The following is a 19,016-nucleotide window of genomic DNA, read 5'->3' as shown; positions in this document are numbered from 1 at the left end:
TTGACCCGACCAGCAACGAAGCAACGTCAGCGACCGGAACTACACCAGTTAGGCACGGCAGTAATCAACGGCCTCCTAGTAATCAGGGAGTTTTGGAAGACGCAATGACAGGTATTTCGTTAGGGCAATCAGGAAGCGAGCCAACGTTAGGAGGAATTATCGGTCGTGCAGAAAGCACCATGGTAGCGACAGCTGGTAGGATCAAGACAGGCCTTCCCCCGCCTCCCCCGGCTCCATCAGGGACTAGCTTTAAAACTCACCTAGAGCAATTCTCGTCTCATAGTTTACCGACTCCCCCCGTCCCTTCTGTTGACATACGTGTGCCATTCAGTCAAACCTCCGCGAACGTGCCCGTGAACAATCCGGCAGTTGTTTCACAAATCGCGAATTCGTGTTCTCGCTTTGCCGCGCAGTCGTCTGTGTTACACGAAGTCGGTCAAACTAGTGCAAATCGTGATAGTGGAATGTCAGTGGCAGACCTACTTGGAGGTCCTCCAAGGCTATCGTTCCCTGGCCAGCCCGGAACAGGACAACTAGGTGATCAAGCTGTGCGGCAGAGAGGACCGCTGGAGCAACGACATGGGTCAGCATCCCAGCCTCCATTGGAACATCCTCCACAGCATCATGGCCCGGCATATTGTGGACCTTCCCCCCGCAACAATTGGCAGCTAGACACGTGATGGCGAAGGAGCTACCAACGTTTTCAGGTAATCCGGAAGATTGGCCGCTATTCATTAGTGCGTACGCCAATTCTACGCAGGCGTGCGGATTCACAGACGCTGAAAATTTGGCAAGGTTGTAGCGGTGCCTCAAAGGGCATGCACTAGAATCAGTGCGGAGTCGACTGCTTCTGCCAGCGGGTGTCCCACATGTCCTAGCTACGTTGGAAACACTGTATGGCAGGCCGGAGTTGCTGATACACGCGTTGCTGCAGAAGATTCGAGGAGTTCCTCCACCGAAGCAGGACAGGCTCGATACGCTTATCGGATTTGGAATGGCAGTGCAGAATCTCAGTGATCATTTGGAAGCTGGGAGGCATGAAGCACATCTAAACAACCCGATGCTACTATTTGAGTTGGTAGAGAAGCTGCCGGCGCATATGAAGCTCGACTGGTCTCTGTACAAGCAGCGTTGCGGAGAAGTCAACATTCGATCCTTTGCTCAGTATATGCAGACATTGGTGCGGGCAGCGACCGATGTAACATTGCAGTACGACCCAAGGCAGCAGCATTCGTCACAGCAGCAGCGATCACCAAAGGAAAGGTTCAGCAAAGACAAAAATTTCTGCGGAACTCACACGTCCGACAACTCAACACGGATGGCGAGAGCGGCGGAAGCAGTAGGAGGGGCAGCACATCCAACTTGCCTGATTTGCAAAGATCCGGAGCATCGCGTCAAAGACTGTTTGGAATTTCGTAAGAAGGCCGTCGAGGAGCGTTGGAAGACGATACAGCAACTCAGCTTGTGTCGGCTCTGTCTCGGCGCACATGGAAGAAGGCCATGCAAGATTCGCAAGCAATGCGACATTGGTGGATGTCATCGTCGACATCATCCGTTGCTGCACTCGGATGAGGAACAAAGGGACACCAGGCGAGCAGAAGATGGGAAGCATGGCAAACGTGACAGCAAGCTACCAGGAGACAACGTCGTGGCGAATAGAAACGAGGTTTCACAAGAATCGGCCGAGCCAAAGCCGAGTGGTTCTAAGGTTTCCACAAATCACCATTTCACCGGTAAAACAACGCTGTTTAGGATCATTCCCGTGACGCTGCATGGGAACAACCGCTCCGTATCTGTGTATGCCTTCTTAGATGACGGTTCGGAGAAAACATTGGTGGACGAGGAGGTTGTGAAACAACTAGGTGTCATTGGAGAGAGCCAACCGTTGTGCTTGCAGTGGACGTCGAATGTGAAGAGGACAGAGGCGGGTTCCCAACGTGTTACCTTGGAGATCGCCGGGTTTTCAAGCTCGACACACAAACACACTCTGTCGGACGTGCGTACAGTGAACAAGCTGGACCTACCCAGGCAGACGCTACGATATGCGGAGTTGGTGAAGACCAAGGTTGCAACCATTCATTTGCAAAAAATTACATTCATTTGCTATTATCTCAGTTCAGAAGCATGCTATCGAAAAACAATGTATGGATGAATTTAACCTTGTAGTTTTATCTGAAAGTTTGCCGAATAACATTGGGGTCGCACACGCATTCCAAAGTCGTGAGCGAGCTGTGAAGGCAACTTTCCACAGCGTGAATGAAATTTATATTCACCGCGTGGAGAGTTGCCTTCACAGCTCGCTCACGACTTTGGTATACGTTTGCGACCCCAATGTTATTCGGCAAACTTTCAGATAAAACTACAAGGTTAAATTCATCCTTACATTGTTTTTTGATAGCATGCTTCTGAACTGAGATAATAGCAAATGAATGTAAATCTTTGCAAATGAATGGTCGCAACCTTGGTGAAGACATTCCCGTATTTGAGAGGCCTACCGGTCGGCGATTATGAGAACGCGCAGCCTCGCATCCTTATCGGAAATGATAATGCGCACGTCACTTCTACCCTGAAACTACGTGACGGACAACCAGGAGAACCGATAGCAGCAAAATCACGTTTAGGATGGACGGTTTACGGTTCCAATCAAGAAAAGTCCGTAGACAGAGTTCACACCTTCCACCTTTGTGAATGCCAGGAAACGGATCAAACGCTTCACGAGCGGGTGGAGCAGTTCTTTTCGGTAGATAGCCTGGGAATAATGGAAGTCGATCGTCCTGAATCGGTTGAAATCCAGCGAGCTAACAGGATCCTGCGGGAAACCACGAAGCGTATCGGGCTTCGATTCGAAACGGGACTTTTATGGAAGTACGACTGCTTTGAATTCCCGGACAGCTATCATATGGCGGTTCGACGGCTACAGTGTCTGGAGAAGCGGATGCAGAACGATCCTGTTATTGGAGACAGTCGTAAATGAGATAAGACAGCGTTTCCACATCTCACAGCTGAGGTCCCTCGTGCGGAAGGTAGCGAAAGAATGCACACCGTGCAAGGTAAAGAAGCCGTCCAGTCCAGCTGTACCTCGAATGGCACCACTCCCTGCAGCTAGGTTGCAGGCATTTGTGCGTCCGTTTTCGTACGTAGGCGTCGATTACTTCGGACCAATCGCCGTAAGAGTGAACCGTAGTACAGCCAAACGATGGGTTGCACTATTTACGTGCATGACGACCCGCGCAGTACATCTCGAGGTCGTGCACACGCTTTCCGCTGAGTCCTGTAAGATGGCGATAAGACGTTTCATCGGACGCAGAGGAGCTCCGACGGAAATACGAAGCGACCGAGGCACGAACTTCGTAGGAGCGAGCAACGAGCTGAAGAAGGAGATGAACGCAATCGATCGCCAGTTAGCCGAAACATTCACAAACGCGAACACGAAGTGGCTGTTCAACCCGCCAGGTACGCCCCATATGGGTGGGGCCTGGGAGCGCCTTGTCCGCTCGGTAAAAACTGCTCTCGCTGCAATGGACGCTCCTCGGACACCGAACGAAGAAACGCTGGCGACAGTACTGGTTGAAGCAGAGAGTGTAGTGAATTCGAGACCGCTTACCTACATTCCTTTGGAATCGGCGCAGGAGGAAGCCCTGACGCCGAATCACTTCCTTCTGCTAAGCTCGAGTGGTGTAGCACAGACTCCAAAAAGAGTTGCGGAACCCCAGCTATCAGGTCGTAATGACTGGAACCTATGTCGAGCTATGGTTGACCAGTTTTGGCGACGGTGGGTACGGGAGTACCTTCCGACGATTGCCCGGCGTACGAAATGGTTTGAGGAGGTGAAGACAGTAGAGGTCGGAGACGTAGTCATCATTGTGGAAGAGAAGATCCGTAACGGCTGGATAAGAGGAAGAGTGGTCGAGGTCAGGCATTGAAAAAGCTCAGCTCACGAGCAAAACTCAGCCAATATTATGCTAACTTGATGCTCAACAGAAGGATAGGCCATGAACGTTCAGGCTCATTGATCTTGGGCGCTCATCAGTTAAGTGAGCTTTGAGCACCGCAGCTCACTGTATTAAAACAAGCTGAGCTTGGATGTGTTTTGGAAAAAAAATATCACATTTTCGATTACATTTTTTGTGTACGAAACGTTTACCAATATAAACAGCAGTTTTATTTCGGTGAGCCCCTTTCCCTAAGATATTTTGTACAGCCTATGGTTCGACCGGATGTGACCAATAAGACTTGACTTCTCCAAAGGGCTCAACACCTTTTTTTTCGTGGGTGAGTATTTTGGGACAAAATTCATCTTAGGTTTTTGAAAAACCGCATATATATGCCCCGAAACAAGTACCTAGGCCAATTGTTGAACTTGCCTTCGTCTTCAGGACCTTTAAATGGATGGAAAAGTCGCAGATTACTCCCGTTAACTGTTCACGATCCAACAAACCAACAATTTCGTTGGTATTGGTCTAACCGACGACAAGGACCATTCCTCTGAGGCTCCGTAACCGCCGTAGAGAGATTCCTAGGACCATGAAGTCCTAACCCTTAAAAGAACCCTTTTCGGCGCGGCCTCGTCCCTGTCCCGTCCAGCCCGTGTCCGTGCCCCGTCGAAGGTGTCAATAAAGGGAACGCCGTAGTCCCTCTAGCTACTTTCTTAGAAAGCCGCCATTGCTTTTGGCCTAATGAAGCGGCAGTGAGGTGTATGAGGACCAAGCCATCAAGTCGTCGTCTTCCAATTCACCACCAATCATACGTCTTGTAGCAATAATGCAACGCCTTGTTACGTATCGGAGCAAAGATCATTAGGGCCTGTCCATAAACTACGTAGACTCATAGGGGGGGACGGGGGGGTCTGATCAAAGTCTACGCTCCATACAAATTTCTAAAATTTGGTAGGAACAAAAGTCTACGAGGGGGGAGGGGGGGTCTGAGATAGTCGAAAAAAAGTCTACGTAGTTTATGGACAGCGCCTTACCACAAATTAGCCCATATTAGCAATAATAGGCCGAAGTGAAAAGCACTGGAACCGAATTTCAATAAATAGTCTAAATTTTAATAAATTCCATAGACTTTGTAAACCACTTTCTTTTCACCAACTCACAAATCAATAAAAACTCAACCGTTTTTGCATCAGTTTTTCCGCGTAGCTCTCCTGCCGGTTATGACAGAAGTGACTGTTCGATGTATGAAATAAATCATGTTTGCTTTGATTTTCGACTGGTACAAAAGGATCCAAGTAGAAAGGCGTCGTCAAGCAAACTGCAGCTCATTGTTTATTCCACAAGTGAGCCATCATGATCGCTGATTATGAACGAGTTGAGCATAACAGCTCGCTCACAGAACCCGGACACAGCGATCATGTTAGGCTCATGCTCGTTGAGCTCGCTCGCAAGTGCAATGCCTGGTCGAGGTTATCGTAGGGCGTGATGGACGTGTACGTGATGCTGTAATACAGACTGTCAACGGCATTGTTCATCGACCGGTTACAAAGTTGGCGCGATTGGATATAGCTGGTAGTAAAGCTGGACATGAGGTACCTGACCAGCCTTACGGGTCGGGGAACTGTTGCGGCGTGCGCCGATCTATATGTGAAGACTCTATAGACACCACACTCAAACATCCTCACGGCCAATGACAGACAACTTGACAACTGAATACAACGAGAAAGAGTAGACGTCAAGGTAAATGATAAGCAGAACTGAATGCACATGTGAATTGGATAGATGCACTCCGTGAAAAGTTGCTATAGTTTTGCGAAAATTGTGTTTAAATTTGTTTGTATTAAACCAATAATTACAGTAAGTAATTAGGCAAATACGAATACCCTGAAATTAATCCAAACTTGTTTATTAGGCAGGGCATTGCTCTAAATTTATCAATTATAGAGTGAATCTAGACGAGCTCATTGAATTTGAGGTTAATGAAACCTTGTAAGTAGGAATTATGGAATTAAATCAAATGTATGCTACAATGAATTTGTAATTTCCAGCATAATTGGCTCGTCAATTATCATCAATCCATTTGTTGGGAAGAATTTAAAAAACTAGGGTGACCGATGTAAGTGTTTTTGTAATTTGTAAACCGTTATAAAACTAATTAAAGGCTTAGCTTTCAGCTTCGAACTACACCCAATGATACGGTGTTTCGGCTCGTAAGAACCCGAAAGTTTCCTCCCAACACAGGTTGTTAAGTATCGTAACAATACAAAAAAACATTTTTCTCCATATATATATTTTTGCAAAACCATAACATTTTTTTGTAAATGAATTGTTCTAAATACTGATACGTGGGTTTTAATATACCGTACATTGTATGGTACATATATGGTTTCAAACAATAATATGTACTGTAAATATATTGTTTTTTTTTTGTAATTTCACTACTAGCTATACATTTAATCAAAAAAATTTGGAATGCTTGTCTTTTGTTATGTTGTATTGTTTTAGAGTGTATAAACCATATAATGTTATATATCACCAACATAGTCGAGTGTAGAATTAGCAACTAGTTAAAATACACAAAAATAAAAACAAAAAAAAATATCACCAACATAACGGTGGTTATATTATCTTGTCACTTTTCTCCTGTTAATGGCATCTTGGGCTTTCTAGCCAAACTAATCTGAAAACAAGTCTGAAAATAATGTTAAATTGGCTTCTTTAGCGGTTTTGAGATAGTCCCATATTCTGAATCTACATGGCAAACTGAGCCGAAATCCAAATTTTCATGAATTTTGGTGCCCGGCAGCCTATTTAAAAATCAATTTGAAGTTTGTATGGGAGCGATTTGTCGAATCACCCCTCGTCGCATTTTGTACTGGGCGGAGCTGTCAAGCAGTTGCCCAGCTGTCAAAAGGTGATTTCAAAAAATCTCTTTGAAATTGATTTTAGGTACCAAAACAAAGTTCTAAAAATCTGAAAAAAAATCATAGTGGCTCAGAAAAAGGTGTTATTTCCTATAAAAATGAAAAATCGATTCATTTTTGAAAATTTTCAAAACCCAATAGAACTATTTTTGATAGTGCGGACTAGAACCTATCAAGTTCAACATTATTAGAATGCGCTTTGGGAGCTCGCCAGAGCGTCTTGGTCAACCCTTCATAAATATGATCGCCCACGTCTAAGTCTGAGTAGTCTCTGATTGCAACAGTTGAAGCTTAGACTCCCATGCCCCACCAGTCAGATAACCAGGTTTTGCAAACTAATCATTATTTGTGGCAATACTTTGAGCGGCATGATGGAACTATGCCGAGCGCTGTTATTAGACCACTAATGTACATAATTGCATGAAGTGGGTGACGAGGTACATAAGTATAATTACAGCGTGCTTAACGGTTTTTGCAATATTGAGGCTCCAGTTTGACTATCCAGGTAACCACTAAGCATTTCAATAAGCCGTGTATCAGCCCGTATTACGCATTTAAACTGCTTGCTGCCCTACATAAGCAGTTGTAATGCATAGCTGCCTTGAGTTAGCATAAGCTGTGCTGCTCAAAAGCTTTCGGCTGTTAATTAGCATTTCAACTGCTTGAAGTGGTTTCACACTTCAGGAGCATACAGAATGCTTTTCAACTGCTCTTTAAATGCTAGGAGCAAAAAGGTTGGGAGATATGTTACGCATTTGGCAACACATTTTGTCTCTCTCTTACAGAGCCTATGCTTCTGTTTACAAATTTGTTCATCTTATTTGTTTCTTCATTTTCCCCTACTCATCCAAAAGCACCAAAGAAAACATTACTGCAGCTGGATTGGATTGGGAACTTGTCCATCAAAAAATCACCAATTATTTATCATTTCGTCGGAAAATATGAGCCGAATAGGTGGATGCTTTGGTGGATCATAGGATTGTTTGAAAGAGGGAAGAAACAATCATATTCCACTGATATTTAAAAGAAGGGATCGTAATGCTCTACCACAATGAAATATCTCAATTAAAACAAGTTTTGAATGTTGAATCTGAAGCTGTTATCGAATCATTCTTTATATTGGCGAATAAATCAACGCACGCCACCGGGACAGCTTTAGCATCGTGGATCAGGAGCAACAGAATCCGAAGCAGATATGATTAATCAATCTCCGAATCGTAAGTTCAAACCTACATAACTACAAAAATCAGCAAAAAAGTACCACCTAGCACCGGCTGGAATATGGAAGGACGATGAAGCGGGGAAGCAGGCTGAGAGAACGAGAAGCAGATGTCAATCTATTTTTGTTTTTTTTTTTGCTCGACGAGGCGTTACGCTTCTTTGACATTTCGTCACGACGTTCCTGAAGGGATAGCACTAAGATAGCCCGTTATTTTGCCAAAACCTGCTGTGACGTAGCACTATAGGCGCATATACGGCTAATTAGCATTAAACGCCTTGTCGTAAAGGCTACTATAATGCTGAAGGAATGCTATTTTAAATGCTTACTGGTTACTTGGGATATTTCATTATGGTAGAGAATTACGATCCTTTTTTTTAAATATCTGTGGAATATGATTCTTTCTTCCCTCATTCAAACAATCCTATGATCCACAAAGGCATGGATGGATAAGTTCCCAATCCAATCCAGCTGCAGTAATATTTTCTTTGGTGCTTTTGGATGAGTAGGGGAAAATGAAGAAACAAATAAGATGCACAAAATTTAATTTGTAAACAGAAGCATAGGCTCTGTAAGAAAGAGACAATATGTGTTGCCAAATGCGTAACATATCTCCCAACCTTTTTGCTCCTAGCATTTAAAGAGCAGTTGAAAAGCATTCGGATTGCTCCTAAGTGAAAACACTTCAAGCAGTTGAAATGCTAATTAACAGCCAAAAGCTTTTGAACAGCACAGCTTATGCTTACTCAAGGCAGTTATGCATTCGAACTGCATATGTAGGGCAGCATGCAGTTAAAATGCATTATACCGGCTGATACACGGCTTATTCAAATGCTTAGTGGTTACCTGGGTACATTACAACTCATGAAAAAACTGTCAAGTTCGATTTAAATATATGTTACATAAGTTAGGTTAAAACCTATATTATAAGTCATTTCAGTGTTTAGTCAAAAAGGCAAAAAAGTCACGAACATCAACAAAACAAAACACGGAAAAATCTAAACTGAATAAATAATTAAAAATGCACGGAAAAATAATATTTCGGAAAAGTGAATGGTTCATATACGTTACGTAATACGTATACGCATACGTAAGAAAAACAGTATTATATATTGTACATAGCTACAATGTGCAAAGCTTTTAGCGAACCATTCCATTACAATACACTTTATTGTAGCTAGTACACTGTATGGTGCAGGAATAGTTTTCACCAAACACCCTATGGTTAGTTTTTATCCGGGATAAGCTGTCCCATGTTCATTTTTTTTTTCGTCAAAAGCTAACCCACGTTCAGTGTGTACGCATAAAAAGCTGTCCGAGAAGTTCTGAGGGAATCCTGAACATTCTCCGGAAATGCTGGTATCATTTGTGAATTTCAACATGGGACAGCTTATGCCGAGAAAATTCCGGATATTTGCTAGATTCATTGTGCAGACTTCAAGGATTATTTTCAATTCTGACGCTATCCTGATGAATTCACATTGCTTTTTTTGTTACACCTTATTATAGAGAAGGAAACAAGGCTGGAACTTAAAACGCGTTTTTTTTTTCAGTTTGCTGTTTTGGAACATGGGACAAATATGCTGCACACGGCAGGCTGGTGTAGCGTCAAAGCAAGAAGTTAATTTAATTTTTGGATGTTATCGGTGTTATCTGAATTAGCAAAATGCGTTGAATGTGGATAAAGAAGAGGGCCCAATATAGTCGAAGTGGTAAATGCACGGATATTCAGCAAGACCATGCCGGGAGACGGATTCGATTCTCAGTTGGTTCAGGAACTTTCTGCTGTCCAAATTTCATCGACTCACTTGGGCATAGAGTACAGGGGGTGGCCAAAATGTTTGGGATAGGCAACTTTTTTTCCCTCACAAAAAAGTTCAAAATGCTGTAATTTTTCATAGAGTGCATCAAAAGTTCTCAAATTTTGACTGTTTGTCAACATATTATATGTGTTTTATTGGTACAAATTTGAGCTCGATTGGTTAATCTCTCGCGAAGTTAGAACACTAAAAACATTAGACAACTAATTTTTGAACTGTCATATCTCAGAAACCATTAAATCGAATTGAATGAAATTTTGAACGCTTATCAACAGTATATTGATACTTGATACGACGTCATAAAATATGAAATTTTATGACATGTAAAAATGTCAAATGATGTAAAAAAATACACACTTTCGAGAATTTGTGGTTTTCTGTCAATCTATGATAACTTCTTTCAACGTTCAAAAAGTATCTGTGTTTTAAAGACACTTGTGAAGCATTGATATGTTTTTTTTTTTATCTAACTGTATTAACGAGATTTTTAGCCTTAGGCTAGTTCATCTCGGGACCCACACTTTACTTCCCTTCCGAAGGAAGAACTCACATTTTGTGAGTATGTCGGGAGTGGATTGATATGTTGTTGATAAACGTTCAAAATTTCATTCAATTCGGTTCACTGGTTTCGGAAATATGATAGTTCAAAAATTAGTTGTCTAAAAAATAGCGTTTTACCAGAACGGTTCTTACGTCGCAAAAGATTAACCAATCGAGCTCAAATTTGTACCCATAATGCACGTATAATAGGTTGACAAACAGTCAAAATTTGAGAAATTTTCTATGCACTCTACGAAAAGTTACAGCATGTTCAACTTTTTTGTGAGGGAAAAAAAGTTGCCTATCCCACATATTTTGGCCATCCCCTGTATCATTGTGCCTGCCACCCAGAGGGGGTCGACACTAATTTTGCCAAGCTGAAATATCCCTAAAAATGACGAGTTTTATCGGGTTTTTTCGTGTTTTTAAGGCTTTTATGGGATATTTCGTTTGGGGAAAACTAGTGTCGTTCCCCCATCTACCACCCCAATAAACATCATTACTGTACAACGGATGAATAAATTGTTTTCAAGCTTGATTTTTAAAATTTTAGCTGAATAAGCTGCTATTCAGCTATCATTGTAAGTTGGGACACGATATACCGTATGCGTGATAATGTTTGCACCATCGTACAAATAAGGCACCCATATCACCTGTACACGCAATGTCTTGGTTTTTATTGCATGCACGTAAGCTCTAACTCATATCACAGTAGGTTGCGGGTAAAAAAATCCGATTTCTTAAGTTTAGAATTTGCACCATGAAGGGGTAGCAGCGGTAGTCGGAACTTGTCCACGCGCAAATGTTAAAAAAGACATTTCAGGAGTGTTCAGGAGAACCGTAAAACGGTCATAGACCGAAAAAAAGCCAGGGCAACTATTCCCGAAGGTGTCCACTGGTCGTCCAAGGTTACCATGGATTAAGAAAGCTATCGCTGCCACCAAAAATAAGATTTGGGTGAATTATATGCGCTCAATGAGAAAAATGGCAAAGAAACGCGAAATCAGCGACTTAACGGCATGGCATATCGAAAAGGAAAATTACGGTGGCCTTTATGATCCTTCGACCATAGAAAAAAAACTTACATGACATCCAGGAGCTACGAGTAGCGCCATATAAGAAAGTCTTGAATTTGCCCGAACGCAACCTCTGTTTTTTTCGATTTCCGAAAAACTATCGATCCGTACCAAATTCCATAATCAATAGTTATTATAACTTTTGTTTGTGTGTCAATGTCTACACCATTAGGCAATGTCAAAATAAAAAAATAAATTCAAAAATTGTTAATCTTGACTTTGACACTACCAGGGATACTTTTCGACATTTGCGCGTGGACAAATCACGAGCTAGGTTGCCAATTAGTCATAATGCAAGTGTTAAACTAAGAAAATCAACACTTTTTATTCACAGCCTACTATGATATGAGTTATAGCTTAAATGCCTGCAAATAAAACCAATACATTGTCTTCACAAGTAAAACTGGAATTTTTTTTAACGATGGTGCAAACATTATCACGCATACGGTACAAATAAAAAAAAATGAGCTGAGAGGCAGTCTTGCATCATTTGAGACGTTACGCCAAGAAGAAAAGGAAGAAGAGTGAGAAGAAGGAGAGGGTATATACTTCGTTTGCCTTTTCTTTTCTTGCAAGGCGAGTGTAGCAAGTTTTTAATGGCGAAAGAATTATATGGATTAACAGCTGAGATAATGAATGTTTTAATTGAACCAGCGTTACTGTTTTTAGGGGTGTACGGTGAACCTCTCCTTGCAGAGCTCATTTGTTATAACTCTTTCTGTTTTGGCTGTGCACAGTCCAGTGCCCAACAGACACTGAAGAAGTATGTAAGTAGCAAACCAAATGGATGCATTCTAAGTTTATGTATAGTTTTTAAAAGTGAATAAAGTGTTTTGTTTTTAGTTTCTAATCACATCAATTAGTATAACTATCAAGCCAAAAATGGCATATTTTTTGTTGAAATGCTTAAAACTACAATACACTTGCTGTGTTATAAGGTAATATAGAGTATAACACTAATAAATTTGTTTTTGGCCGAGATAAACTAACTCTGAGCATATACAGATCTCGTTGATGCAGATAAAAAACTAGTTTTTGTTGTTTTTGCCGCTTCTCTGAATAAAGTACAAACAATGTTTAGTGTTTCAAATTCAAATTCTATCAAACCGCTCAAAAATTATAGTTAAATTTGGTTCTAGTGTATTTCTATTCTACTAACGGTACATGTTTTATAACAACTTTTCTCATATAAATTTGTTGTAACAAAATAACACAGCCTGTTATAATTTTGTAATGTCAATCTAGTCGGGTCTATTAACGGCATTTCTGGAGAATCTGCCATACCGTGAAGATGTATTATTTCTTTGGCCACAAGACATTCGGCCAACTGATTTGGAACCATGCATTTAGTTTAGGTCAGCCCTCCCAGGCCTTCTTTCGAGGTACATCAATGATTATTAACTGCGTTCTTTCTTTTCGCAGATCATAAAAAGAATCTTCTCCGTGAATTGTATTCACCATGGACTTCTTTGACCGGCTATCGTCGATAAAACTAGATGTTCAAAAGGAGTACAACATAATTCTGCTTGGCGAAACCGGCGCAGGCAAATCAACTCTGATAAACTATCTGACGAATTATTTCAAAAATGGTACACTCGATAATTTGAAAATTTCCATCCCTTCTAAGCATTATGAGGCAACCGAGGGTCTGAAGCACAACGAGTACAACGTTCAGGATGCTTCAAAAAGTCAAACTAGAGCCTGTACTGTATACACTTTCAGAAAACAGAACAAGAACACGGTATACAAGTTCATAGACACGCCAGGGCTCAGTGATACCGAAGGAGTGGCTCAGGATGAATTCAACATGCAGCAAATTATGGGTGCTGCTGAGCAGAGCGGAGTGTTAACGGCAATCATCCTCGTTATAAATGGAACGCAGACCCGAGCTACCGTAACACTGTGCCGCACGTTGTGCCTGTTGAGAAGCTCAATACCGGACGTCCTTTTGCAGAACCTTATCGTAGTTCTAACAAACTGCTCTTCTGCAACTGTCAACTTCGACCTGGCCCGTTTAGAACCATGGACTGTTCCTATGGCGAATGTTTTCCACATGAACAACTGTGCCTTCAGTAGACCAGTATCACAATGGACAATAAACGAACGGATGAAGCAAAATCTGGAAAGAGAATGGATATGCTCAATGGAATGTATCGGAGAATTGATTAAGAATCTAAAGCAGCTTGGCGGCAAAGCGACCGAGGCTTTCAAAGAAATGCGCATTAACAGAGAGAAAATAAAATCGCAGCTACAAAACTTATTGCTAGATGTAACGAAATGTCAGGATCTTCAAAACGAACTTGATATGATGAAAACCACACAGCAAAATATAGCCACCGACATTACAAAATATTCCGACTACAAACGATCAAAGCTAGTGGAATATACGGAATTGGTAAAATGTGAATCCGGCACCAGATTCTGCACAATGTGCTCGACACCATGCCGAGAAAAATTTCTTGAAAAGGGAGCGACATCTGTGTACAGAGTTGCCAAATCAATACCGATTTGTAGAGACGTAGTGTCCCTTTTCGAATATATGATACTAGACACTTGTCACTGCGGTCATTCAGCGTTCGATCATTACGTTAGAAACGTTAGCCCAGTCAAGAAAACGAAAACCGTCGAGGAAATTCTCGAAGATGTGAAAAACGCCTATGATCTTAGCACGAAAAAAAATGAGGAAATTCAGTCTGAAATTGGTAACCTGAACACCGACATGGCTGCACTGAAACGTGCTCTCGATGCAATGCAAGAGGGAATTTTGGAATGCTGCTATCAACTCAAGAAGCTCTGCTCGCATTTTAACTTCGTGGACGAGCTCCATGGCATCATAGGCATCATGGAGAGAGATACTTGTAGGCTTACTTCCACCATAGTAAGGGCAGAGGCTGAGACAAGAATTAGGAGCATCAAACACGTGGTCGATAAGCTGTCAAGTGCTGGGAAGAGTGGCTAGAACACAACACAAAATTACAGGTAGCGAAACAATCGTATGAACATCTAATTCAAGCCTAACTTTACCAAACACCGTATCTAACAAAATCCACGAACGGAGAAAATCGAAGGGGAAGTTCGCTGTTCCCATAGCAACTCATACATTGAGCGTTTGAGAAACGTAAAAAATCTGGGTATTTTTCACAAATTATCCCCAAAGGTGAGTGATACAAGTAGCTCTTAACGAAATTCAGCGCCACATGTGAAAATCTCTTTTTTGTTTACATATGTTACATACGGTGTTTGGTAAAGTTAGGCTTAAATTATTCCAAAGAGTGTAATCAGTAGGCCGTCCCTTATTTTGCAAAAAAAAATGGAAATGTTGTAAGTTCGTTAGGGGCCATGCACAAATTACGTCACGCTTTTAGAGGGGAGAGGGGGGGGGGGTGGTATTGCATAACGTGACGACCCATACAAAAAAATGTTTATGTCTCATACAAAAAGTGTGACATAGGGGGGAAGGGGGTGGTTGAAAATGGTCGATTTTTGCGTGACATAATTTGTGCACCCCTTAGTGGAAAATGATCGTTTCAGCTAAGAAATGATCGTGTCAAAATTTGAAGTCCATATCTCAAGGCTAAGTGGTCCCTCAAGGGGCCTAAAGTTGGCAAAAATGGTATGGGACCAACATTTCTATTTTTTGCAAAATAAGAGACGGCCTAGTAATCAGTTTTGCTTATCCTTTGACAGATACGCGTATTTCGACTACCACTTGTAATCTTCCTCAGAGTCAGTTATTGCTTATATCGAAGAGCATTATTCCTATATAATAATATTTTGCTTAACCCTAAAAGAAATACCTGGGGTCCATTGGACCCCAGGTGCCTTTCAGAGCTCGTCTTTGATGGGACACACTCAGCGAGGTGACGAAACTGAGGCAAAGGTATCCCTTTTAGTTTTTTTTTTCATATAACCATTATAGCAAAACATAATGTCGCATAATTAAATAAAACAGAAGTATATAACAAAATACTTGTTTTCGTTTATGTTTTTATTTAATGTTACATCAAATTCAAGATAAAACTTAATATCCATAATACACGGTTCGTGGCTGCCGTTTTCCATCCTCGGTGACGCCCGATGCTCGCCAAGTCACGCTCCGCCAGATCCACCCATCGTGCTCTCTGCGCTCCACGCCTTCTTGTGTCAACCGGATATGCCGCGAACACTAACTTTACAGGGTTATTGTCCTGCATCCTTGCAACATGCCCTGCCCATCGCATCCTTCCGACTTTGGCCACCTTCTGGAAACTGGGTTCGCCGTTAAGTACAACGAGCTCGTGGTTCATCCTTCTACGCCACACACCGTTCTCCTGCACACCGCCGAAGATCGTTCTTAGCACACGTCACTCGAAAACTCCGAGTGCTTGCAGGTCCTCCTCGAGCATGGTCCATGTGTCGTGTCCGTATAGGACCACCGGTCTTATCAGCGTCTTGTACATGGTGCACTTGGTGCGTGGGTGAATCTTTTTAGACCGCAGCCTCTTCTGGAGCCCATAGTAGGCACGACATCCACTGATGATGCGCCTTCGAATTTAATAGCTAGCCGTCAGTAAGGATTCGAGGTACACGAGTTCCTCCACCACCTCGAAGGTATCTCCGTCTATCGTCACATTACTACCCAGACGGACCCGGTCGTGTTCGGTTCCGCCTACCAGCATGTACTTTGTTTTTGAGGCATTCACCACCAGTTCGACCTTTGCTGCTTCGCATTTCAAGCGGGTTTACAGTTCTGCCACCGTTCCAAATGTTCTGGTGATAATGTCCATGTCATTCGCAAAGCACACAAATTGACCGGATTTTGTGAAAATCGTACCCCGGCTGTTGATCCTGACTCGTCCATTACACCTTGAAGAGTAGGCATGAGAGTGCGTCACCTTGTCGCAGTCCCCGGTGCGATTCGAATGAACCGGATAGTTCACCCAAAACTCTTACGCAGTTTTGCACGCCGTCTATCTTTGCTTTAATCAGTCTAGTCAGCTTCCCAGGAAAACCGATTTCGTCCATGATTTTCCATAGCTCCGTGCGGTCGATACTGTCGTATGCCGCTTTGAAGTCGACGAACAGGTGATGCGTTGGGATCTGGTATTCACAGCATTTCTGGAGGATTTGCCGTACGGTGAAGAACTGGTCCGTTGTCGACCGGCCGTTGATGAAGCCGGCTTGATAACTTCCCACGAACGCATTCGTTTTAGGTGACAGACGACGACGGAAGATAATCTGGGATAGCACTTTGAAAACAGCATTCAAAATGGTGATAGCTCTGAAGTTGTCACACTCCAAATGGTCGCCTTTCTTGTAAATGGGGCAGATTACCCCTTCTTTCCACTCCGTTTTCCAGATCCTGACTATCAGAGGCTTAAGCGCCTCTCTCATCTAGAAGGACCGTTACCTCTTTTCAAAACCCGGCATGAGATCTCCTGCTCAGGGCAGGCCAAACAGTTCAGCAGAGCTTCATTCTTTCTTAGTGACTTCGCTGGAATTGGAATTAAAGTTTCACGTACTTCGAGTGTAGTAAATAGTAAACTTTGCCAGACCTTGGTCGTTGTTGAAGATTCAAACGAGTTTGTTTGGGCTTGAAATTGATCGAATTACTACATCAGAAAAAAAAACCACTAGGATGTCAATGTCGCGGCTGTTCGTGTGACTAACATCTAGTCACTTTAATATTCTAGTTTCCCATATTGTTTATTAGTATTTTGAATTGGTTTGGTTTCTTTGCTAAACTACTTGACCTGCCCTGAGCAGGAGATCTTATACCGGGATTTAAAAAAAGGTAACGGTCCTTCTAGATGAGGGTGGCGCTTAAAGCGTTATCTTTGTGAACAGAGCGGATTGTTACAAATTCCTCCATGAATTCATCCAGCAATTCCTCCAGAAGTTCCTAGATGAATTTCTCCAGGGGTTGCTCCAGGAATTCCTCCAGCAAAATCCTCAAGTAATTGCTCCCGGAATTTCTTCAGGAAATCCTTCGGGATACCTTCAGGAATTCCCAAAAGAATTTCTCCAGGGATTCATCCAGGAATTTCTCCGGGAATTTCATCAAGAATATCCAGGGATTCATCCATGAATTCCTCCAAGAATTTATTCTGAAACTCCTCAAAAATATCCTTCAGGAACTTCCTCCAGAGATTCTTCCAGGACTTCCTACAGACATTCCTCCAGGAATTTCTCCAGGTAAGATCCATGAATTTCTTCAGAAAATCATCAAAGATTTCCTCCAGAAATACTTCTAGGAATTCCTGGTATTGTATGTCTTGTTTCGAAGAGCGTATAAGAACAGAGTCTTCTAAATGTCGATTATTGGATCAATCAAACCCTCTTATACTAACTTTCGTTGAAAATACGCCTAACAATTTAGTATTTACTTCAAAATTATCGAAAATGTAAATTGGGTCACTGAAACAACAGAAAACAGACATTGTGTTGTCAACGCTTAAAAAAATGATTCCATACACATCTTTCGAGAAAATTTACTTTGTCTGTTCTCTGTGGCAGAAGGTCAATGTCATCGACTACCTTTAAAACATGCCAATAGTCCATTTTACGAGACGATTTTATGAATGGATTTTGACAGGAGGTAGGTCCAATAACCCGTAAAAATCAATATCATCATCAACATTGGGCTGCAAAACGGTGAGTCGATAAGGAGAGCGTCCAATATAGCTCTGGTCATCACAAGTTCCTACCTCATGCTTCCACGGGTCCAACGATGACAAAGACCGCCATCAGTTAAGAGTTGTGTGCTTAGCTGGTAGTGCAGCCTGGGCATTGTTGTCCTTCTGACTTCAGCTAGATTGAGGAGGTACGACCCGATCGTCTGTTCACCATGGAGGTGCGGCTCAAACAGCGTCTGTTCTGGCATCCAGTGGCTGAATAAGAAACGCTGCACCGGGTGGCAGCCGATCAACGCAAGGATGTGCATGTTGAGAGTTAAGGGCCGTTTCTTCAACTACAGCATCATCAACGTCCACTGCCCACACGAAGGGAGACCTGATAACGAGAAAGAATCGTTCTACGCGCAGTTAGAGCAAACATACGATGGTTGCTCGCCGCGTGACGTGAAAATCGTTGTCGGCGACATGAACGTGCAGATAGGAAGGGAGGAAAGGAAATATACAGACCGGTAATCGGGCGAAACAGCCTGCACGCCGTATCGAATGATAACGGCCAGCGATGCGTAAACTTTGCAGCCTCCCGTGGTATGGTAGAACGAAACACCTTCTTCCCCCGCAAAGATATCCACAAAGCCACCTGGAGATCACCCGATTATCAAACATAAAACCAAATCGACCACATTCTAATCGACGGTAAATTCTTCTCGGCTATAACCAATGCCCGTGCCAATGCCGCACATACCGCAGTGCGAATATAGGTTCGGATCACTACTTAGTCGCCGTATGCATGCGCTCAAAACTTTCGACAGTTATCACCACGCGTCGAAGTCGAACGCCGCGGCTCAACATCGAGCAGCTGCGTAACGTAGAAGTGGCTCAAGACTACGC

General features: G+C 42.6%; 2 protein-coding genes across 3 annotated transcripts in view; one reads left to right on the top strand and one right to left on the bottom strand.

Annotated features, from left to right (window-relative positions):
- LOC109414089 (uncharacterized) overlaps positions 1 to 19,016 on the bottom strand; it is a 94,484-nt gene that overhangs the window by 49,561 nt on the left and 25,907 nt on the right. The window lies entirely within an intron of this gene.
- On the top strand, positions 11,976 to 17,700 carry LOC134285125 (uncharacterized). Of its 2 annotated transcripts, none has more exons than XM_062845217.1 (2): positions 11,976 to 14,493; positions 15,202 to 17,700. In XM_062845217.1, exon 1 carries the CDS (start codon positions 12,974 to 12,976, stop codon positions 14,471 to 14,473), a length of 1,500 nt encoding a protein of 499 aa, XP_062701201.1. In that variant the 5' UTR covers positions 11,976 to 12,973; the 3' UTR covers positions 14,474 to 14,493; positions 15,202 to 17,700. The 2 variants fall into 2 exon arrangements, with proteins under 2 accessions (XP_062701201.1, XP_062701200.1); XM_062845216.1 differs by lacking the exon at positions 15,202 to 17,700 and having other exon boundaries at positions 11,976 to 12,281; positions 12,937 to 14,876.

The sequence above is a fragment of the Aedes albopictus genome, chromosome 1 (assembly GCF_035046485.1).
Source record: "Aedes albopictus strain Foshan chromosome 1, AalbF5, whole genome shotgun sequence".
Classification (NCBI taxonomy): Eukaryota; Metazoa; Arthropoda; class Insecta; order Diptera; family Culicidae; genus Aedes; species Aedes albopictus.
This window is presented reverse-complemented; position numbering and strand designations above follow the sequence as displayed.